This window comes from Nuphar pumila, chromosome 12 (assembly GCF_984573655.1).
Source record: "Nuphar pumila chromosome 12, dmNupPumi1.hap1.1, whole genome shotgun sequence".
NCBI lineage: Eukaryota > Viridiplantae > Streptophyta > Magnoliopsida > Nymphaeales > Nymphaeaceae > Nuphar > Nuphar pumila.
The window spans coordinates 30259060-30283773 of NC_143260.1; the positions used below are offsets into that span (position 1 = coordinate 30259060).

The window sequence follows — 24714 nt, forward strand, 5'->3', positions numbered from 1 at the left end:
AATTTTAGGTACCTTAAAATCGTTTTACAACTTCCATGTGTCATTTCATAAAAGAGCTTGGTGTTTGGTTCATTTTATGAACATTTTCATTTTCTGGCTAAGCCAAGGTATAACTCGGTTCTCATTAGGGGTGACCAACGGGCCAACATCGGATGGGCTCTTGGGTACCTGTTCCTATTTGGGTCGGGTTCGGGTCTCGTTTTGAGGATTTTGCTCGAATTGGATCGGGTTAGGTTTTGCATCCTCGCCTTTTCTGCCGTAAGTGCAGAATAGGTTAAAAAAGACCTTTAATCCCCGACCCCGACGCCCGGCCGCTCTCTTCGTCCCTTTCCATTCTCATCCCCCGCCCCTGAGTACCTTAGCCGGACAGTAGCCGTCCGACGATTTCCGGCACCGAGGAAGGTTCGTCCGGCGGTGAGCATCACCTCATCAGGCCAGGTACGTTCCCCTTCACTTTTTGCCCTCTTTCGTTGTTTGATTTTTCCTTTTTTGCTTATTAAAGATTGTGTTTGCCTGTTTGGTGGTTTTTTTTAAGGTTTCACACACACACACACACACACACACACACATATATATATATATATATATATATATATATATAGTGTGTGTGTGTGTGTGTGTGTTTTATGTGTCTTCTTCTGGTAGATCCATTGATATCATGATTTAGGGGTTTGGATTTAGGCACTGTTTGGTTTAGGGGTTTCGGTTACAGCCTTTGGGGTTTGTGATTTCATGGTATGTTTCTGTATAAGAATTTTTTGGATGATGATTTGAGGTTTGGGGATTGATTGGCTTAGGGTTTAGTGATTGATTAATTCACTTGCTTGGTTTCGGCTTTGGGGGTTTGTGATTTCGTGGTTATGTCCTGTATCAAATTTATTTTGATGATGGTTTGAGGTTAGGGGATTGTTTGTTTGATTAATTAGATTTATTATTTGACATATATTATTGTTATTTTGATTTTGATGGATAACGATTTAGGGTGTGGGGGGTTTTTTATTCAATGTGTTTTGGTAGGGTTTGGTGCAGTTTGCCCCTTGCCCCTTGGGCATATCAAGTCCATTCAAAAGGATGTGGGGTCTTGTCGGGCTATCGGCGGGTTACAGACATGAGACACCGTCCAAGAAGCCCGATCCGGCCAGGCTCTCAGCAGCTACTCAAAGGAGTCGAACTGGTGAGGCCTTTACGGGCTGGTCCGCCCGATATCCACCCGTAGTTCTCATCAGCCGTGTCCAAGATGAATGTGAATCCAATCAGCTCTAGTACATCTTTTAAGGTCCATTAGGTCCCTCGGTAGTACCCTCAGGCTCCCAGCTTGGAATCGTGGCAAAGAATGTTCACCATGAATATCAAGCTCGTGACGCCCCTTTAACTTTGACACCTTTTTGCCAACTCGTCTAGCCAGGTATATGGAGTTCTTGGGCTCATCTTATAAACATTTGTTCTAGTAAATGTAAGATATATTTTTTAATTTCAAACATTGTAAGATCATGTTTTTCTATTGAAAAACACAAACCAGTGTCAGTTCCTAACTAGGAGACCATGCTGGACACATCCTTATGGTTGGATCACCAGAAAACAATGCCTATCACTGATAGGGCTGGTAAACAAGCCGAACGAGCTGAGCTTAACTTATTCAAGTTTGGCTCATTCTTGTGGCAAGCCAAGCTGACTTCGAGCACATAATGAGCCTGAGTTTAAGCTGGCTTTTTATATATTCCATGTATAAGAAACATTGATTGTTTTTTAACACAAGCAGCTTGTGTTTAGCTCATCTTGTTCAGGGAGGCTTGAGCTTGGCTCAGCTAAATGCATGCATGAGCCAAGTCACAAGATCAGTCCATTAGTAATCGAGTCGAGCTTGAACATGCTCTGTTCATTTTTTTTGGCTTGTTACCGACCCTAGTTTCAGAGCTACAAGTAATAAGATTTACCAGTAAACTATGTAGTCAAAAGCACTAGGTGGTATGACCCCTCAAAAGACTAGTCGAGGACTAGGCAGGACTAGTCGGTACCCCAATTAAAATATAAAAAGTACACAAAAATATACATAAAAATATGTTTAATTTTTTTACTAATAAAATGTTTTCTTTACACAAGTACAAAATTACACATGCTTTTACAAAATATATTAATATACATAACCATAATATACGTATATATAATTGTACACACATACAAATATATATATTTCAATTATTCATAACATATTCAGTATAATCAACAAAATATGCTTTCAACCTTTCACAGAAGTACAATAACACATACATATATAAATAACATATTACATAATTCATAATACTAAATATGCTTTCAGGATTTTATAGAAGAAATCATAAAAAACAAACACGCACATATAAAAAACATAATCAATTAAAATTAACTGTGCATGCTTTCAATGTTTCACAGAAAAAATCCCAAAAGCAAAGTAGTGTGCGCACACACACACACATATATAATAACTAAGCATGTTTTCATGATTTTCACATAACAAATCACACACACACGTATATATAATTATATATATACAAAAAAATAACAATATATATAAGTAATAAATGGCTAAACTGGGCATGCCTAGGCGGAGCCAGCTTAGTTGCCGACTAGGCGCCTTAGTCGGTGCCTAGTCGGCAAAATTGGTACCTTTTATGGTACCTACCTAGGAATTGCAAAGCCTAGGCATTTTACTTACGCCTGACCTAGTCGAGGTTTTTGACTACATAACCAGTAAACCTATTTTTTGCAAACCAACTAGTTCAATCATAGGTTTTACATATAGTATATGATATAAAATATATCTAAAATGTAATTTTTAGTACTTAACGAACCCATACAAGTCGAGCTGAGGCGATTACTTGTTGTTCAGGTTCAGCTAGCCAACCCTAGTTTTAGAGTTACAAGTAATAAGATTTACCAGTAAACCTATTTTTTGCAAACCAAATAGTTCAATCATATGTTTTACACATAGTATATGATATAAAATATATCTAAAATATATTTTTTAGTACTTAACAAGCTCATACAAGTCAAGTTGAGGCAGTTACCTGTTGTTCATGTTTAGCTCGCCTTGTTTAGGGACATCCGCTTGAGCTCGGCTCGGCTAAACACATGCATGAGCCAAGTCATTAGCTCAGTCCATTAGTAAATGAGTTGAGCTTGAACATGCTCTGTTTGGTTTTTTTGGCTCGTTACCAACCCTAGTTTCAGAGCTACAAGTAATAAGATTTGCCAGTAAACCTATTTTTTGCAAACCAAATAGTTCAATCATATGTTTTGCATATAGTATATGATATAAAATATATCTAAGATATAATTTTTAGTACTTAACGAGTTCATACGAGCCGAGGCGAGGCGATTACCTTTTGTTCATGTTCAGCTTGCCAAGCCTGTTTTACTAGTTTGAACAAGATCTTACATGAGCCGAGCCACGAGTGGCTCAGCTTGTTTCTCAGCCCTGATCACTAGTGTACTAAGGGCGTGCAGGCCTAAACCGTGCATACCGGGAATATATTTGCTAGTCAATTGTAAATATAATTGACTTAGCAAAGTGGTGGGACCCCTTTTTTTGGTTTTTTTTTTATCACGTCTAAGACTATAGATGTGATCTACGTGTTTTATTTAGGGGGAATCAGCATTTGGATCGCCGGAATCCAACCTATGTACAGGTTTTTCTGGAAATCCAAAAATCAACGGCTATGAATGTACTGATTTTTTCCAACTCATAAAAACATGTTTTTTTTGTTGAAAAAACATAATCCAAGAGTTGATTCCTATTAAATAAGGCATGCTGGACACATCTATGAGGTTAGATTGTGTCAAAACAACTTGCTTCATGATTCCAACCCAATTGTAGGTACACTAAATTGTAGCAAATATAAATCCATGCATACCCTCTCTCTCTCTCTCTGTGTTATATATATATATATATAAAACCTAAGCATAAATTTTACTTTTCCTTGTGATCAGACTTTCATCAAACTCGTGAGTCGTGACCTGTCACAGGGACACTTTAACTTGCCCCCATCTTGTGTCCCCCTTGTATACTCTTCATAATAGAAAATTGCACAAAAATAGCGTGTCTCATGTCCTTTTGGCTGTCTTTGTGACATGGGTCGTGACTGGTCTAGCTTAACCATGGTGCCTATAAATATGAATGACATTTTGAAGATATCAAAGTTTTTGTTTGATGTTTCAGATGTTGATATAATTCCAAAAATATCAGATCATGATATTAACGCAGACTCAATGTACATGTTTTGAGTTTTTGAAAATTTTGAACTTTTTAATGTATTTATACTTTAATATTTAACATTTGTTGATATTTTATCAAGAAGTTTTAATTTCTCGTAAGATCTCCACCCAAGAAAATCCTGATACCGAGATTTATGATATCGGTTGGAGGGTTTTAAGTTAAGAAACTCTCTCTCTCTCTCTCTCTCTCTCTCTCTCTCTCTCTCTCTCTCTCTCTTTGTTTGATTATCTTCCTCGCAGCGCCATCTCCTCCCCTTCGTCTCCTCCCAGAAATGGCCCACGAGGAAGGTGAGTTCCTCCCCCTCTTTTTGATTTCTATTCAATTTGATCTTTATGCAGAAGAATCGTGCTCCAAGAATTGGATATTATTAATATTATTAGTGTTTATGCACCTCAAGTAGGTTTAGATGATTCTATTAAGCGTCAATTTTGGGAAGATTTAGATGGAGTAGTACAAGGGATATCTTATGGAGAAAAGCTTTTCATTGGCGGTGACCTCAATGGACATGTAGGCATTAGTAGGGATGGATTTGAGAGTATCCATGGAGGCTATGGTATAGGAGAAAGAAACGAAAGTGGAGAAAGGATTTTATATGATCTTAGCAAACACTTGGTTTAGGAAGAGGGAGTCTCACCTAGTAACATTTAAAAGTGGGGTTAATACGAGTTAGATAGATTTTTTCCTACATAGAAAGAGAGATAGGGGTTGTTGCATCGATTCTAAGGTTATACCGGGAGAAAGTGTAGCTACACAACATAGAGTCTTAATTTTAGATCTTAGAATTAGACAATGCCGCAAAAGGGATAGACATAGGATAGATCCTAGAATTAAGTGGTGGGCATTGAAAGGAGCTAAACAAAGAATGTTTGTAGAGTAGGTAGTTAAGGAAGCTGATTGGTGTCTCGAGGAGGATTCAGAATCAATGTGGAATAAGATAGCGGGTGGCATGAGAAAGGTGGCTAAGGAGGTATTGGGTGAGTCTAAAGGCGGTGCACCGCTAGGTAAGGATACATCGTGGTGGAACGATGATGTCAAATTAGCTATTGAGGTTAAAAGAGAGTGTTATAGAAATCTAAGTAAGAGTTGTGATAATGAGAATTTGGAGAAGTATATGATAGCAAAGAAGGAAGCTAAAAAAGTAGTTCGAAACGCGAGGGATAAGGTATATAAGGAGGTTTATGACAAGTTGGATACCAAAGAGGGCGAGAAGGATATTTATAGGCTTGCAAAGATGAGAGATAGGAAATCGAGGGATCTGGGTATGGTTAGATGTATCAAAGATGAGGAGATTAAGGAGAGATGGAAAGATTATTTTGATAAGCTATTTAATGGAAGTCATGCTCAGGATCTTGGAGACTTGTCCATTCTTTTTCATGAGATGAATCGTGACTTCATGCGCAAGATTCAAATGAAAGAAATTGTAGAGGCTTTGAAGAAAATGAAATCAAGAAGGGCAGTTGGCTCAGATGGTATACCTATTGAGGCTTGGAAATGCTTGGGAGAGAAAGGTTTAGAATGGTTGACAAATATTTTTAACAAGATTTGGCAGACAAATAAGATGCCTAATGAGTGGAGGAAGAGTACTTTGGTGCCTCTATATAAGAATAAGGGTGATATACAAGATTGCACAAACTATCGTGGTATAAAACTCATGAGTCATACTATGAAACTTTGGGAGAGGGTGATTGAGTCTAGGTTGAGGAAGATTGTCATGATATCGGAGAATCAATTTGGTTTTATGCCTGAAAGATCAACTATGGAAGCTATACATCTTCTTAGACAACTTATTGAGAGAAATAGAGAGAAGAACAAAGATTTGCATATGGTTTTTATTGATTTGGAGAAGGCATACGATAGAGTACCTAGGGACGTTCTCTGGTGGACAATGATGAAGAAAAGTGTTTCTCTCAAGTACATTAGTATAATTAAGGATATGTACGAAGGAGTAGTAACCAATGTCCGCACTTGTAGAGGGGTGACAACCAATTTTCCTATAACGGTTGGGTTACATCAATGATCTGCTTTAAGCCCTTTCCTATTTGCTATAGTGATGGATGAGCTTACGAGATCAATTCAAAAAAATGTGCCGTGGTGTATGTTGTTTGCTGATGATATCGTTTTGATTGATGAGTCTAAAGCTGGGGTTAATGCTAAGTTAGAATTATGGAGACAGACATTGGAAGCAAGGGGTTTTAAGTTGAGTAAGAGTAAGACATAATATATAGAATGTCGGTTTAGTAAGCAACGAAGTAGTGATGGGAGTGTAGTAAAGCTTGGTGAGCAAGAAATATCAGTGGATGATTGTTTCAAATATTTGGGATCTATCATTCAAAAGTATGGAGAAATTGATGGAGATGTAAATCATAGGATAAAGGTTGGGTGGATGAAATAGAAAAGTGCAACTGGAGTGTTGTGCGATCGTAGAATGCCATTGCGATTGAAGAGAAAGTTTTATAGGACGACTATTAGGCCCGCTTTACTATATGGTATAGAATGTTGGGCTGCCAAGAGACATCATATTCAAAAAATGAGTGTAGCTGAGATGTGTATGCTTAGATGGATGTGTGGAAATACAATAAAAGATAAGATTCGGAACGAGGAGATACATAAGAAGGTAGGCGTTGCACCCATTGAAAATAAGATGAGAGAGAATCGTTTACGGTGGTTTGGACATATTCGGCAAAGGCCTAATGATGCTCTAGTTAGAAGGATGGAGAAATGGGAAAATATATTAGTTAAAAGAGGTCGGGGTAGGCCTAGGAAGACTTGGATGGAGATGATAGGATAGGATATGAATGCTTTGAACCTCACCAAGGACATGGCATTGGATAGAAATGATTGGAGGAGAAGGATTCATGTGGAAGACCCAGAATGATTTTCTTTGTTGGTTCATATCGCCAACCCCAATTGTTTGGGATGAAGGCGTAGTTGTTGTTTTGTTGTTGTTGTTGTTGTGCTTTTTCCTCCGTGTTCATTTGTAGATTTTGATGGCTCTCTTATTGCTCCTGTTTTTGTCATGGTTCATCTTCTCTCTGTTCTTTGCCTTATCTAGTGTTTAGAATGCTAGGTTGTTTTGTTTTTTTCATTTCTGGTTGTTTCCTTCCTCTAGTAATTCCAGGGTTTCAAATGATGCTTTTCTTTTCTTGTTCCCTTTCTAAGCTTCAGTGCAGAATAGGTGGGAATTGGTGGTGTTGGTCTCTTCTTAGGTGATGCTTGTTTCATTTAATTTGTCAATTGAGAAATGAGTTTCATTCCCATCCCAACTAATTGAATTGATTTGACTAAGTATTGCTCACATAGGGTGATCTCATGTATGTGGATTAAGAAACCTTTCAGCATTCATTACATCATAACAAGACTCATACAAATTGAAATCTGGCCAAACATTATGATGCTAAGGACATCTGAGCAGAGAAATAATTGTGCAACCATCACATTGGTACCAAACAAATGATATAATAGAACGTTCTTCAGTCATACCTGGTTGTCACTTGTCACTATTGATCGCAGTGGCATTCATGCGCTTGAATGCCTCAGATCTCAGATCCTGTATTGAATCTGGTGTGGGCATTACACCAAGAAAGGAGATAGGGGGATCTGTGATTCATATTTCAGTAATTTCCTAGAGGACAAATGCATGTCAGGATTGATAACATCTCTAGATTACACTCATCAGCACAAAATTGTTACTGTTATATTGCATGCTGTCTTAATCTCCTTCTTGTCAGATTTAATATCTGCTACTCACTTCTGCTCTTGACAAACTCATACTGATGTTAATAGAGTTCAAGTGTGTGTGTGTGTGTGTGCACACGTGAACATGCTTTTCACTATGTAAAGATTTTATATTCCTTTATCCAGTTTCCCCTTTCATGTATGACTATCCCATGCCAACTAGACACATCACTTAGAATGGGTCTCCTTTGTCAGCACAAGGTGATATCAACATTGGACACACTATGGCACTTAAAGGTCATAGTAATCCCTATGACAGTTCTTTTTCGTTTTTATTCTCTTTGTGAGCCTGAGGTGATGGACTTTGGGCATCAAATTATGCATTTACGGTTTTTTGGGCAACTTGTGATTTGTGAAATGCTTTTATGTTTTCTTTTTAATCAATCACATTAGATGGGGGATGCTAAAAGTGGAGGAAAAATAGGTGCATCGCTGAGGTGCAATGGTATTAGTTAATCTCATGAATTCTAGGAAAAAAATATTTTTTCCCGATAATATCGTAATGTTTTTAAAATATCGGGGATATGGTTGACTATTGTTTATATTGCGAATTGTTTGAACAAAACTTCACATACACATATGTGCACGTGTGCAGATACACATGCACACAGAGTATAAAGACAAAATATTTATGGAAATATGTACTTACTATAAGTGTATATTACTACACCCTGAAGAAACCATCCTTATTTCAGGTACATTGGACATTTTGAAGAACTCATACATAGCTGGAGATGCTTTACTTCATAGTTTTAGAAGATTGAGTACTCTCCCACTCCTTCCCCTTATTTTTACCTCTTCCTGTTCTTTCTTCTATAAGTTTTTTGCCTTTCCCAGTAAAAGGAAACAATCTTTATACCTCTGTAAAGTGACTAGGGTAGTATAATGGGTTGGATCCTGATGGACATATATCATGGTGAAATTCTGGATTTGTATCAGATCCGAATTGGAGGAGTCAAATATTAGTTCTGGATTCAGGTTTAAGTTCTAGTTACTCTGTTATAAGCCAGAACTAGGTGCAAATTCAAGGCGCCATTCGATGCAGGATTCAAATTTGGCCTACCTGCTTCTATTCAGCCAGGATTAATGATTCTTATCTGGCAAAAAAATGATCAGGTTCTTTCAGATATCTTAACAAGTTGTTTCACTGATCATCATCATGGATTATGTGAGACGACTGGATATGTCTAATAACAGAAGTGTTCCAAGGCATGATGTTCTACTAAATATGCATGTCTGGCCATGGACATGGCACAAGCTTTAGCTTCTTAATTTGTGTCTTTTTGAAACTTGAATGCATCTGTTCAGTTTTTGTGACCTAACTGAATGATAGCTATGCATTATCTTATTATATCTTCTAATCAATGTCCTTGAAGGGAGTCATTCGATCACCATTTATTCAGTCCTGTCAGTTAAATGGTCAATTTGTTGGGCCAAAGAGTTTAGGTTAATCTAATGGGTTAGATATTCCCATTTGTTGGATTTTGCATGGTTTTGTACTAGAATCATTTGGATTGAAATTTTTGATAGTTGGGCTTTGGCATTGTTGCTCTTTCTTTTGCATACGTTCCATAAGTCCCTGTTCAAGTCTCTTGCTTGCTTTGGTTTCAGTTCTCTTGCCATTAATTTCTTTGTTTGTATAATTTTGCTTTGGCAGCATGGCTGATAAAGATGGTACAGAAAGAGAACTGGCAAATGAGCAGGCTATTGCCAATGCATATGGTGTCATGAGATCAGAGATTAACCAGCTATACTCAAAGATAACAGAGCTAGAGATGGAAGTCAGTGAGCACTCGCTTGTGATCAATGCAATTAATCCACTTGACCCATCAAGACGGTGCTACCGGATGATTGGTGGCGTCCTGGTTGAAAGAACGATAAGGGAGGTCTTGCCTGCTGTTCAGCGCAACAAGGAGGGACTAGAAGAGGTAATCTCTCAGCTTAATGAAGGCTTGGAGAAAAAGAAGCAAACATTAGTTGAGTTTGAAACCAAATACAAGATCAGGATAAAGAAAGCTGATAATGAGTCGCAGGATGACAGGGTATGCAAGGAAGGCTCTGCGCAGGGTGTATTGGTAGGTCCTGCCAGCACTGAAAAAGAACGATCTGTAATATCTTGATAACAATTTTTGAATTATCTTTCTATAATGTGGTAGAAATGCTCAGTTGCATGAGTCAAGTCAGGTTGGTTGTTGAATGTGGTTTTGTTTATCGGCAATCAAGTTTTGTAACAAAGGAAATTTGCTTGTTATTTTGGGTATGATGCGGACTATGCTCTAAGTCTAATCACATGTAGATCTATCTTGGTTGAACCTGATGTGAGTCTAAACTGTTTCTAGGTAGATGGTATTTGGATACATGCATCAAAATCAAAACTGTGCATGAGTCAAGTCAGGTTGGTTGTTGAATATGCTTTTGTTTATTGACAATCAAAATTTTGTAACGAAGGAAATTTGCTTGTTATTTTGCGTATGCTGCAGACTATGCTCCTAGTCTAATCTCATATAGATGTATCTTGGTTGAACCTGATAAGAGTCTAAACTGTTTCTAGATAGATGCTATTTGGATACATGCATCAAAATCAAAACTGTATGAATCACGTCCATTGAAGTTGAAAACTAGGCTGGCTCATGTTTGAGAACCAGACCTACTTGGTCTTAACTATGAACCATAGACTGGGTATGCTGCTCTTATGTAGATTCTCTATCACGCATCTTTTTTTTCTTGTTTAGTTACCCTTATTGATGGTCCAATGAATATTTTGATAATGTTTGCAGCATGGTTCGGGTTTGGTTGCGTGAGCCCGGTATGGGCTTAGCGTTGGACATCCATTTGATGGCAGAGAAACACAACACCAAGTATGAAATTTGCTTGCTTTTATGAATGTGCATCTTCCATTTATGATAACAAGGTTCACATAAGGGATACTAGAAGCCTAATTGAGGTGCAAAAGGCAGGGTCTGGGCCATGGTTACTGGAGCGAGGGGTGTACGCCAGAAGCAACACGGGTAGGGCTGGCAAACAACCTGAACTAGCCGAGGCTGAAGTCTTTAAGATGGCTCATTCTTATGGCTAGTCAAGCTGAGTTTGAGATCATAATGAGCCTGTGTTAAATGCAAAGCTCGAGCTGCCTTGTTTATAGGAAAGCTACATTGTTTCAGAGCTGAAAGTAATAGGATTTTTTTTTTTAATAAATGAAAGTAGTAGGATTTCAAAAGATTATATTTTCTCTATTATCAGTTGCAAACCAAATGCTTAAATCATTTATTCTGCACTCTATTATATGATGTAAAATATATCTAAGATGTATTTGTTACTACTTACCCAGCTTAAACAAGCTGAGCCGAGCCGGTCACCTAGTATTCATGTTCAGCTTGCCGATCCTACTGTATGAGTTTGAACGAACTCTTTATGAGCTGAATGTGAGCCAAGCTATGAGCGGCTGAAGTGTTCCCCAGCCCTAGACTCAGAGACGTGAAGTGAGAAGTGATGCTTGGATGCGTGAATTATTAAGCATAAGGGAAAATAAGAAACAACAATATGAAAAGATAAAAATATTGCTAAAAGATGTGTTCTTACGTGCGCGATTTTTAAACATTTGTATAAGATCGTACACTGGAAATGCATTGCCTGTGATTACTAACATTTGGTACATAAATAACCTATATATATAGGGGTGTCAATGGGTTGGATTTACCCATACCCTACCCATACCAAACCCTATAGGGTCTGGGTATGGTGATAAATAAGAAGACCTGATTAAGACCCAGATCCAGACCCGAAGGTCCAATTAATACATGGATCTGGGTATAGTTTATAAAATTTTATACTAGACCCGTGCCTGACACGAGTTTTGATTAAGACCCGCAAATTTTCAATGTAAAAATAATAAAATAGCATTTTACTGGGTATGGTCCGGGTATGGTTTCTCCTATACTTGGTCTGATTAGACCTGGGTCCAGACCCAATACCATACCCGAAAATCCGAGCCTGGTTTCACCAAACAAATCTGACTTGTTGACACCCCTACTTATATATAGGGAAATGAAAACCTACTAAATTAAACATGTTATTGGATTTTAATGAATTTCTCATGTTTTTTCGCAATTCTGACCATATGGATGTGATTTATATGCTTGTTTTTATAAGAATCACTTTTTGGAACATTTGATTCATGGATAGGTTTTTAAAGTTTCAAAAATCAACAACCTACAATTTTTATAAATTTTTTAGGCTCCAAATACTATTTTTTTTCATCCAAAATGCATAATCCAATTTCTAGTAAATCAATTGTGTTGAACACCTCATTGGGGCTCAGAAATTAAAAAAAATACTAAAAATTTAGTAGGTTTTTATTTTTCATATATATATAAAATATCTGGCACTCAAATATGGTGTCAAAATCATGATATTTTCAAAAGATCGTGTGACAAGCGTAAACATAATCAACAAATCATGTGGCAGAGTGTCAATAACCATATCGGCTAGGCTAATCGAGCTTCACAGCCTAATGAAGCTCAGCTTGCTGGCATTCACCGAGGTTGTAGTCTTGCTTGAACTCGAACAAGTTCCAACCGTGCTGAGAGGAGCCAAATCCGAGTTCTTGTGCAAGGGTACAAGGGGAGGCATGGTTAGGTGATCGGGTTCAAGTAAAAAGTACTGGCGGCCACTCAAAATACAGGAAATCACTAAAGCATGTAGTGATTTTCCATCTAAAACACAAATACAGAAATTGGCTGTAAATCACAAAACACAGAAAATCGTTACATAAACAACGGTTTTATCTGTTTTGTATGTAAGCAGATCAGGTGATGCTGAACATGAACGTTTTTGCTCGTGCCGACATCGTGGCCGTCTGTTTGCATTTTGTATGAATGCCACGTGGTTTTGTTGACTTTTGAGCTTTTTAAAATGCAAATCGGATGACCACGATGTCGGCATGAGCAAAAACGCTCATGTTCAGCATCACCTGATCTGCTTCCGTTTTGTATGGATCCAGTACTTTGTAAAGTACTCGGGTTCATTCATTGGATCTGCTTCGGGTGCAAGGCAGGATAACACTCAGGGGCGTAGCTACGATTCATGTGAGGGGGGGGGGGGACAGGGGTGTAGCAAAAAAAAATAAAAAAATTGGTGTGATAGTTTGGGGTTCGGGGGCAACACCCCCTTTTTTTTTAGATAAAATAAAAAATAGCTACAATTATTAATAAAAATCTATTTCATATGGACAAATCAAACTATTTGCTGTAACCAGGGCTGGGCTACAAAAATGGATAAAAATCTATTTCATATGGAATCAGGGTTGGGTTAGGACTGGGCTTTTAAATTTTTATTTATTTATTTATTTTTAACTGGGCCGTGACGCAAGACTGAGCTACAGCCCAGTTCTGCCCCCCCCCCCCCGCTCCGCCTATGAAAGCAGCCATAGGGCACGTTTGATGGTGCATCCGTGGAACCAAAAAGATGTCAAGAACATCATTTTTAACAATGTGTACCGGATACGACTTCGATTACAGGTAAATGTGTACCGGATCTGGTTTTAGCATGGACTTTTTTTATCTACTCTGACTCGAGTGCCTATTGTTCATATTTCAGATGGGTGAGCCTATTTTACGAGTTTGAACCCGTTCTTTACGAGCCGAACATGAGCCGAGCGACGAGCGGCTCGGCTTGTTTCTCAGCCCTATAGACAAGGGACGGTAGGGCACGTTAATGCCTAAAACACCCATGAAGGTAAGGAACACACACCAAATCACAGCTTACAAAATTGAAGGGTCGATCCGTCATTACAGAGTCAAGCTCGTCATTCGCGCAATCGATAAGGGTGGATCCCTTCATTGTTCTAAAATTCCTGAATCCATTATTTGCTCTCTCTCTCTCTCTCTCTCGTGCTCGCGCCATTTCCTCTTCGTCTCTCCTCTGAAACTCTCCTCAAAACGAAGGTAAATTCTCTCTCTCTCTCTCTCTCTCTTTTGCTTTGGTTTTTCCTTGATTTATTACATGTAAGACTAAGAGAATCACGCTCTGGAAGTTTCTAGGTTTGCAGACTTCCTCCTTTAATTTTTCAGTTAATTTTTTTGTTCGTATTTTGATGATCGGTTCGTCCTCTATCTGTTCGTTGGCTAAACTGTTGTTTCCGTGGATTTCCAGGGCTCGGAATATTGGGGCTTTTCGTTTTTTGGTGTCTCTTTTTCCTAGTGTTTCTAGGGTTTCAAACCGTGCTCTTTCCTTCTGTTCCTTCTGTGGGTGGAAGTTCAGAAAGAGGTCGGTATTGGTGCTTTTGTCTTCTCCTTGTGCGATGCTGGTGGTCCCGTCTTTCCTTTTACTATGTACAAACTTACAGCGGTAGCGGATTTCGCGCATTGGAATTTTGCATTTTAGGGTTTTGATGGACGGGTTCTTGAATCGGACTGGTGATGCTTAAGATTTTTCATAATTCGTAGAATCATTTGTTTGCGTAATTTCTTGGATTTTGGTAGCTTTTTTTTCTTCACTGCGTGTAATCCTCAAGGAGGGAGGGAGGGAGGGAGGGAAAGGAATTTTCTAACGCCTAAAAGAATTTTCTAATGCCTAAAATGCGTTATTTCTGCAGGCTTCTCCTTTGGCGACAAGCGAAGAGGCTTGTCCATTCCTTCTCCTTTGTAATTTTTGATCCAACGTTAATGCGAATTTTCTAATAGATACTCCATTCAGAGTTGCACCGAGCTTATTCCTCGGTGCTGCGTTTCTGCTGGCTTCGTCCGTTCCTTTTCAGGCAGGAAGGAGTTTCTTCTGGGGGTTATGGAGATACAGACATCTGGAAAACCTATCGATTCTTTGTTAGAGAAGGTTCTTTGCATGAACATTCTTTCCTCTGATTACTTCAAGGAGTTGTACAGGTTGAAGACTTACCATGAGGTTATCGATGAGATATACAATCAAGTCGATCATGTGGAACCGTGGATGACCGGAAACTGCAGAGGCCCTTCAACGACATTTTGTCTTTTGTACAAGTTCTTTACCATGAAGCTCACCGTCAAGCAAATGCATGGATTATTGAAGCACCCTGATTCTCCATATATTAGAGCTGTAAGTATGTGCCTATTGCCGATTCACCATGCTACTCTGATATCAATTATCTGCTATTTTTTTTGTTTTATTAGTAATTATTCCCAGGAATGCTCATGTTTGTTTTTTCGACTTCTAAGTGGCCTGCATTGCAACCCTCATGTTTCACATTCTTGGTATCATGGGCAATGTTATTGGTGGTTATGCTAGTTCATGATTGATGCACAACACTGTCTTCTGTTCACCTTTTCAAATTAGCTTACTACGTGCTTATGTATGGTTTACGTATGTTCATTGGAACTTGCAACTTTTGATTATCCATGGTATGACAACACTCGACTACCTTGCAGATTGGTTTCCTCTACCTTCGGTACGCTGCAGAGCCAAAGACATTGTGGGGCTGGTTTGAACCTTATGTGAAAGATGATGAGGTACTTTCATAATTTTAAATTGCTAAGTATGCCATCTATTTCAGACTTCAGTAGAAGAGAAATATGTGACTATGTCCATCCATACAGTGCATATTTCTTGATCTTTCTATTGAACTTTTCTATCTGATACATTAAATATTGTTTCAAGTGAACAATCCTCTTAGGTGAGCACTACAAAAAGTGTTTCTAGAAAGATAGATATTAACAAATGTCTATTAGAAAAGATAATCAAATCTTTAAAGGACTTCTTAATGTACCAGTCGCAGAAGGGATTTTACATTTTAAGGAATTTCATCGAGTTTTCTTGCTTAGTTATGTGTGGCACATGGAAGTAACTTGCTTATGATCAACTTGGTTATTACACGTTGGTTGAGGTACCTGGACTCTGAGTTGGAGGGATACAACTTCGTTTCTCATGTGAGATCCAAATCGTGCTACCTTTTTGCTGTTTTTTAGATGTTGTGCATACATTTAAATTTTAATCTTACCCTAAAGTTGTCTAATTTTGTTTCTAGCATTACATTGAAAACTCTTGAATGCAGTTATATATGAATTCCTAATGCAATTTAAGCATAGCATCAGTGTGAAGTTTGTTTTATCAAGATGTCAGAACGCGACATTAATTATGAAATTGATTAGTCAACCTCGCAAATTTTGAAGTTCATTTTATTGTGTTCCAGTGTATGATACTCTTCTGATATTGACTGTTGAGAGCTAGAGAAATGTTATTTTGTAACTAGGAACATTGATCGAGGGCATGTCCTCGTACAAAGGTCCTTCTTCATGTGGTGATTTTCTTGTATCTGTGTCTTGGTTCTTGATGCGGGAGCAGAGCCGAGTGACTCGAGTCTATTGGATCATTTCAGATCCATATTTTAGTTTAGATTTTTTTATAGATTGTATTTGGATATTGGATCTATATTAGATCCATATATCTAATTAGGAAGTTTATCAGATTAGAAAGTCATCTTAATTAGAGTTTATCAGATTAGGTAGATTTCATATTTACCATTGTAATTGCTCATCTATAAAAGGATGAGAAGTCTGGGAGTTTGGCAGTCAGTTGAAATTAATATCAGTTACTTCTTTCTTTTATTATTCAGTTAATTTCTCGTATTTTTATTTATTTCCTGCATTTCCTTTGAATTTCCTGTTTTCCCTAGATGGTTCATAGTTTTGGTAGATTTCCACGTAAATCCGATGCCCTGATGAAAACGTTTCATTCGAAAGGGCCATGTGTAGGTCATAGCCATTAGGTTACATTTTATCTACATGTGACTTAAATGAGACTTTTTTTTTTGTTTCTCTAACATGAGAAGTCAATCCATGCATTTGAGGTAAGCATATGAGCCTTTATGCTCCCATCAATCTTGTACTTAAAGTCTTAAACAACTGGCATAATGTCTGTTCTGTGAAATAATTGAACAGAGAGTAAAGAAAATATTGTTTTGTTATTTATTTAAGGGATTTTTTTCAAAAAAACACCTAAAGTATTGGCATTAATAAAAAACATGCCCAAGTTTTGGGTATTTTAAAAAATGCACCTAAATTTTTGCACCATTAACGAAAAACAAATTTCTGTCTACTTAACCTATGTTATCAATAACCCAAGTTGAGTTAAGACAGTAAATTTACTAATTTTCCCTTAAAATTCTCCTTAACCTATGTTATCACTAACCTAAGTTGAATTAAGACAGTAAATTTACTAATTTCCCCTTAAAACTCACCTTCCCTTTGTTTCCCCTCTTTCTTGGCCTTTCCACTTCTATACATTGCCACCTATCCAAGCCCCATACCAAATTGCTGTGCAGCCTTCATCCCCTTTTGCAACCAGCAAGGCTTCTCCCCAAACCTACATCTATCAAGAAAGGTCTCTCTCTCTTATATATATATATATATATATATATATATATATATATATATATATATATATCCAATGGAAAATTTTTGGTGTTTTTTCAAAATTCTGACCATACTGATGTGTTCAGTCTGATTGATTTACTATAAATTGACACTTGGATAATTTTGGATAGAAAAATTGGTATTTGGAGCCGCGAAAATTTATGAAAATTGTACGCCATTGATTTTGAAACTTATAAAAACCTATCCATGCATCGGAATCAAATGCTCCAAGAACTGATTCCTATAAAAATAAACAAATAGATCACATCTGTACGGTTGGAATTTTGAAAAAAAAATACCAAAAATCCAATAAAACATCCATTGGGGAGGTTTGGGAGGGTTTTCCATTGGGGAGATTTTTATTTCCCTATATATATATATATAATTCATAACCGTCTCAATGGAACCCTTTCCTTCTTTTTTATTGTCTGAATATTCAGGAGCTAAGACCATTCCAAGACTCCTTTTTGTCATGCATAAACTGAACCAACAACTGGGATAAGCACGAAAATGAAAGCTTCTATAAATACGGATATACCCAATAGGGGCAAATACATCGAAGCTCATTGCCCATGGATAAAGAAAAACTGTTTCGACATCAAAAACAATAAAAATGAGAGCAAACATACAATAATAAATTCAGAATTGTATCCAAGCATCCCCTATTGGTTCTATACCCGACTCATAACAGAAGAGCTTCTCGGGTCCTTCACTAATTAGGGCTAAAACCATGGAAATTATAAATGCCAAAATAAGAATAACACTTTATATCATTAGAAATGCACAGAAAATATCATATTCGTGAAGCGGAAACATAGAAGCATGACACCTTGAGCAAAAAGAAATATATGAGTAAATGGAGCGCCATTGGCTGTTTGATAAGGAATGGTAAACTTGATGTCTTCCAATCCTGTATATTCCATCAATATAAAACATAATAGTTATTTTAAACAAATGACAGATTATGAATTTCTATTAAATTCATTAATTTGGGAGTGAAATGGTAATTTTAGGTCACATTTAACATTAAACTTGACAGAAGTGAACTTTGGGCCTTTTTAATTAACCACAAAAATATTTAGGTGCGTCTTTTTAAATATCTAAAGTTCTAAACTTAGGCGTGTTTTTGTTTAATGACAATACTTTAGGTGCATTTTTGAAAATTTCCCTTTATTTAAATTATTCTGTTGATGGAGGAGTTTGTCGTTATGGTATCCATTTCTGGTCATTCTCCCTCTTAGTCTCATTTTCCTTTCTTACAGCAATAATCCATATGCATTCTTGTGGTAAGTTGGTTATATTCTGTTCAGTTTTGTTGATGCTGAATGGGTTTCTCTTGGCCTAACCCCCAAAGAAAAGAGGATCTTAATATTGAGACTGTTGTTTATTTGCTTAATAATTAGATTCTGAAGTCTGGAGGGTCATATCTCATATGTCAATGTTGTTATTGCCTGCATATTGAGGTTATTTTGTTTTCTACAGGAATTTTCTCCAGGGTCAGATGGGCAGATGACTACCATGGGTGTCTATGTGCGTGATCTGCTACTTGGCCAGGTCAGTACTCTCTGCTTCAGAGACCATTTATGACAGGTGTGGCATTAGCCAAGTGTGATGATTTGTAAATTTTGTTTGAGTTCCAGCTATCTTCTTTTCATTGAAATGTTGGCATTATCATGGCTAGTGCTGTTATGCAAATTGATCTTTTACAATGATTTCAATCTGGATTTTATTTTTCACAATAGCAGTTGCAATAAAATGATTTTGGTCTGTGATGGACCACTCAATTGTTGGTGTGGACGAGGAAAGCACACCTCTATCTGCAGAACAGTGTAAGGTTTGTAATGTTGCTCTTGAATAGAAGAAGTGTGTGCTTAAAGAGATATACGGATAAACACTTCGATCCACATTGTAGATTTAGTTTTCTTATCACGCTATATTAGTTACTGAATATGCCTCAGCTTCATTAGTTCCAATTGTCATCTGATATTTCTGCTGAATCTTCTATCTGGACTTTCTTTTGACATCCATGTTTTGTTGAAATATTTCTGCTGAATCTTCTATCTAAACTATTGTTGAAATTTGCAAAATATCACTTCTTGATATTTGTGAGAATTTAAATTTCTTCATATTTTTTGCAAATTAGTGTTGATTTGCAAATATCATTATCTTTGTTATGTGGTTTTTTAAAAATCTCTCATTGAAATTTCTAATCTTTTACTACTTATTTTTCTTGTACGTAAGATGTTTATGGACAAAAATTTCAAACATTTTTTGCATACTTGTGATGTTTAATAAAATTTTATTATTTATATTGTGAGCCTTATTGTGTGTGCCCCTTTGTGGGTGTTGAGAGTGTTTTTTACGAAAACACGTGTGTTGTCCACTTGATATTGGTGGACATTTTTTGTTCGTAATTGAAGGCTGATTCTTTATATTAAAATCATGCATTTTATGTGTATTTTATTGCTAAAAATAGTTATTTTTACTGTCGTCTTATGTGCATTAAATATGCTTTAATTGCATGTTGGATATATATGTGTTTCATATTGATTATTTTGTTCACAATGTGGCATGCATAAATTTAATTAACTCCTATTTTCTTGAGGGTTCTTTTTTAGTGTTATACTTTATATGCATGTTGTTTTTAATATAAATTGATGATTTATTTTAATTGAAGGGATTTTCTAAAAATTTAGAATATTATTAATACATCATTGTTTATCTCTTCTTGATCATTGATATATTGTTTAGCGATTAAGTTCTCTTATGATCAATATTTATGTTTCTTGAAAAAATATGTTGATTTTGAGTTTATAGTTGTCTAAATTTGATTTCATAAAAAAATTTCATTTGAGGTATGATCCTCCTATCTTTCTTAATAGTTATCTAATATTTCTAAAAATTATGACTACTTTGCTTAAAAAAAAATTCCTTAAATGTTATTCTTGTTTAATATATATATATATATATATATATATATATATATATATATATATATATATTTTTTGTTTTGAAACTTCATAATTGTTTTGTTAAAATACCTTTTTTTTTGTAATTGGGACGTGTTTTATTTTCTCTACAAGTTCTTAAAGATGCGATGGATGAAAAAGGAATATCTTCGATGCATCATGAAGATGGAGATAGCCGATGAAGGCGATTGGGGATGATCACCATTGAAAACACTTGAAGACTTGGATCCTTCTCTTTGAATTTTTGTTATATTTTCAATCTTTCAGTATATCTCATTGTGAGTTTGAGGGGGAGTGTTAAATTTTATATATATATATATATATTTATATATATATGTATATATTATCATACATAGATATTTGTTTCATATTATACACATATACGTATATATATTCATATATATAATGATGTAATATGCAAATACCCTCTAGGGGTATTTTTATCATTTTACTCATATAACAATATTGTTCATTAGGAACAAATTTTCTCTTATTTATTTTTTTATCTTTTTATTGTTCTTTTTTGTAAAAAGCATGGGCTCTATGGTCAAAAGACCATAAAGTCGTTGGGGGCTCCTTAATGGTTGCATTTGTGACTGTTGGGAGCTGCCCAATAGAGTCTCATGCTCTCCCTTTGTGTATAAATAGGGGTTGAACCAGAGTTGCCAATCGAGGAAGCGGGAGCGGGAAGCGATACGGGAAGTGAAAGCGGGAAGTAAGGCACTTTTAAAAATTTAGGAAGCGGGAAGCATGGGACGACTTAGAAGCGAATCAGGAATCGTCTGAGAAGCTACCTAGGAAGCGAAAAAAGCGAAAAAAATAAAAATAAAAATACAAAAAAATGGAAAAGGAGGAAGTGTGCTTCCCAAAAATGGGAAACGCGCTTCTCAAAAAAAATTTGCGCTTCCCAGCGCATTTCGGAAGCGCGACGTTTCACACTTCCAAAACGCGCTTCCCCAATGTCTTTGGCATTTCCGGTAACTTTGGGTTGAATCCCTCTTTTGTAACTAAGGCTTTTCTTAAGCATTTATGCTCAATAAAGATGAATGTTTTTACATTTTGTGCTTTTCTATTTAGTTTCTTAATGTTTTATATGCACTTAGTGCTTGTGTTGTTACCCCTTGTTTGCTATTGTTTTGTCCTATAGTGGATTTGTGCATATGCACTTTTGTGAGTGTAATCTTGTGAAGTCATTAGTGGCATTGTTTTTATATTTTCTGCTATTTCATTACAGTTTTTAGTGAATAGTGGGAGCAAAACAAACTAGAGTTTAAGATTTACACGTAGGCACCTAAGTGGGCACCTAAATGTGCAATTACTGTTTGTTTTTAAAGTTATTTTGTTATTTTATAGTCAATATTGGTAACAAAATATGTTACACTAAGTTTTATACCTGGTTCTTGAACATGCTAAAGTTATCTCTACCGAATTTACTTAGGTACATGTAACCTAGGTTTGCATCCACCAAGTTGTTGGGATTGTCATAATATGATCAAATTGTTGGAATCATCATCATATGATCCAATTGCTATGTGTTGTGCTTAATATGATGAGATCATTTAGTCATAGAGACACTGGATTGATGGTGTTGGTTCTCTCTGAGAAAAATGTCTTGGTTGTGTTATCACTAAATGTCTCTTGTTTGGATTGTATTTCCCTTCTTCCACATCATTGTACGATGCAGGTCAGGAACTTGGTATTGGATTTCCTTTCCTTAATGTTCTTCTAAATATATGCATTTGTTGCCTTTTCCCGCAATATTATTTGGACAATGATACAGTTCTGAATTTGGTTTGTTCATTTAACAAGAATTGAAGTTGTGAACTTGGTACCAGATGCCCTTCATTTCCTGTATGCTTGATGTAATAATCTCAGTTGATCTATACATTTGTCAATGATTAGTAGAATATTGATTTCTCTTTCCAAATTAAACATCGTTTAACATTGTTAAGTATGTGCAACTCATCTGCAGTTGGAAGAGGAAGAACAATAATAATCTTGATGCTTACTTGACGCTGTCTCACACTGATCACTTCTATATAACATTCTAATTTTATTCTAGGCACTTCTTTTGACGGTTTGGGTTCCTAATTCATCAAGACATTATGTGCTGAAATTATCCTGCATGTGATGTGCATAATTTCAAGTCTTAGATAAAGCAATAGAAATGTGTGCAGTATGGAGTGATCCACATACCTAGTGCTACAGTTTCATCTGAAATTGGAACAGCTCCACTTGGTTGTAATGTTAGGATACCGAGGACATGCTGATCCTTCAGTAAGCTCACCAGCCGCTAAAATTGCTGTCAGATGATATATCTAGAGGTGGAGCATGGTCCATTCCATGTAGATTTTCATATCATCTTTTCTGCAGATTGGTCGTGCCATCTGGATAAGAAGAGCATGGACACTCTCTAGCTGATAGGGGAAGTGATAAGGATTTTGGATAAAGAATTACACAGTATCTCGATGGGTGGTTTCTTTGGCCTTTCCTCTTTGCTAAGGATGTCGGGAGAAGTGCAAGCTGTAAAAGGTGTAATATCAAAGTCAAGGAATGAGAGGGAGTTGAGTTTTCGTTAGAAGCTAGTATCATAATTGTCTTAAAAGGTTTTCAAGAAATTATGATGGTCAAGGTCAGAAAAATAAGGTACTAGAAAGGATGTGTCAGGACGATGATCATATAAAAAACCTGCCCACAAGGGGGAAATTATGATAGCTTCCCGAATGATCATATAAAAAACCTTTAAAATCTAAAGGTGTACATTTGGGGGAAAATGGACTATTGCTTGACATATTTTGTATATTATGGGGTCGAGTTTTTCCTTTTTTTTTCTTTTGCATTATCCACCATGCATAATGCAAAGAGAATTTACTGGTCCTAATGATTCATTTCACTGGAAAAAATGCAGTATTACTTTGACACACTCTTCCCTCGCATCCCGGTTCCTGTAATGCGCCAGATTGTTGCTAACCTTGAGAGACTGAAGCTCCCTACAAAACATAGTGGGACCACGGGGGCATCTAATCGCCATGAATATGATGACACTGCACGAAGGCCACCTTCAGTAAAAGCTTCCTTGTCTGTGTCCTTTGGCCAGCGTGCTCCTCATCGTACATCTACTAGGGACTCCTCACCTGTGCGTCGGACTCTGCCACCATTGCATGAAAGTGCTGACAACCGAAGATCTCCCAATAGTCGTTCTGACCGAGATTCAAACAGGGACTGTGCTCATTCCAGGGAACGTCGGGAGTCTGATAGAGGCCATGAGAGAGATCAAGACCATGATAGAGACCGAGATCGAGACAGAGGGAGAGAGAGAGGCCAAGAGCGAAACAAGGATAGGCGACATGGGTGTGATCGATATGCAGATCATGAAGGTAGAGATTCTTACAGGTATTCAGAGAGAGAAAATGGTGTGCGGGATTATGAGAGAAGAGAGCGGGGCCGGCACCGAGATTCAAGTTCTTGCAACCGAAGTAGGAGCAGGAGTAGGAGTCGCAGTGAGAATCTTCATGCGTCTGTGTGGAGTGCCAGTTCAGATTTTCGCTCAAGCCCGTTCAAGGAGGCTCCCAGGGACAAGAGTTCAGCTTCAAGTAATCTAGCGAAGTTGCGGGACCTCTATGGAGACGCTACAGCTGACCGAAAAGGTACCAGCAGCATGAACCACAATGTCAAGGACAGTAGTAGTGAAGATGTCATCAGGCTGGGTGGTGCTACTTGGAAGTAAGAGACTGTTCTGGGAACATTAGTAGCTTGTAAAACTACCAAAATCTAAGTGGGAAATGGGTTTTGGTTTAGAAAGAAAACCTTCTGTTTAGACAGGAATTTTTCTCAAGTCAGCAGATCAGAAATCCTGCTGTAGTTTGATGCTAGAATTTTAAAGTTTGATTGTTCATACTTCATATTGTTGCTTCCCAAGTTGGCATTATTATTACAGTACATATTGTCTGGGCCCCGGCACGGTGTGCAGTCTCCATGCATTTGGCCTCAGCCTTAGCCTGTGATTTAGCCCTGAAGGGCTGGGTCCAGATGACCTAAAAGTGTTTTGTCTGGCATTTGGGCATCATCTTTCAGTTGGTAGGATTTTAGACCTCTGACCCAAATCCTATACTTTATTTTTGGATATGGATCCTTAAACTAAACTTGAATTTGTATTTGGATTAAATTCATTCTGTTTGCACTTTTTCATGTAAAAATGTTGGTTCTTTTAGAAGGTTCTTGTTACGCCCCACCCAAGGGAAGCCACTGTCCCATGAAAAAGGCTGGTCAGAAGGGAAAGTGCTTCTCCATGGGGGGGAGGTGTGACCCAATTTTGATAGGAAAAGAGGCTTTTCTGTTGGAATTCTGTATGGAAAAGCAATTTTTTTCTGAGGACCAC

The 24714-nt window shown here is 37.1% G+C and overlaps 2 protein-coding genes across 3 annotated transcripts; both read left to right on the forward strand.

Annotated features, from left to right (window-relative positions):
- The first annotated feature begins 302 nt into the window (after positions 1–302).
- Positions 303–10450, forward strand: LOC149820493 (prefoldin subunit 2-like). Its single transcript, XM_089982847.1, has 2 exons — positions 303–438; positions 9645–10450. Exon 2 carries the CDS (start codon positions 9646–9648, stop codon positions 10105–10107), a length of 462 nt encoding a protein of 153 aa, XP_089838973.1. The 5' UTR covers positions 303–438; position 9645; the 3' UTR covers positions 10108–10450.
- A 3386-nt stretch (positions 10451–13836) lies between these two features.
- On the forward strand, positions 13837–24288 carry LOC149820494 (pre-mRNA splicing factor SR-like 1). Of its 2 annotated transcripts, XM_089983554.1 has the most exons (6): positions 13837–13929; positions 14138–14400; positions 14580–15055; positions 15385–15465; positions 18850–18921; positions 23245–24288. In XM_089983554.1, exons 3-6 carry the CDS (start codon positions 14768–14770, stop codon positions 24061–24063), a joined length of 1260 nt encoding a protein of 419 aa, XP_089839680.1. In that variant the 5' UTR covers positions 13837–13929; positions 14138–14400; positions 14580–14767; the 3' UTR covers positions 24064–24288. The 2 variants fall into 2 exon arrangements, with proteins under 2 accessions (XP_089839680.1, XP_089839681.1); XM_089983555.1 differs by lacking the exon at positions 13837–13929 and having other exon boundaries at positions 14136–14251.
- Positions 24289–24714: the final 426 nt, after the last annotated feature.

Bases quoted from the DNA above. Each gene is read 5' to 3' on its own strand.
- LOC149820494 (XM_089983554.1), top strand. From the start codon at position 14,768: ATGGAGATACAGACATCTGGAAAACCTATCGATTCTTTGTTAGAGAAG. The intron at 15,056-15,384 runs GTAAGTATGTGC...ACTACCTTGCAG, and splicing joins ATTCTCCATATATTAGAGCT to ATTGGTTTCCTCTACCTTCG. The intron at 18,922-23,244 runs GTCAGTACTCTC...GAAAAAATGCAG, and splicing joins GTGATCTGCTACTTGGCCAG to TATTACTTTGACACACTCTT.
- LOC149820493 (XM_089982847.1), top strand. From the start codon at position 9,646: ATGGCTGATAAAGATGGTACAGAAAGAGAACTGGCAAATGAGCAGGCT.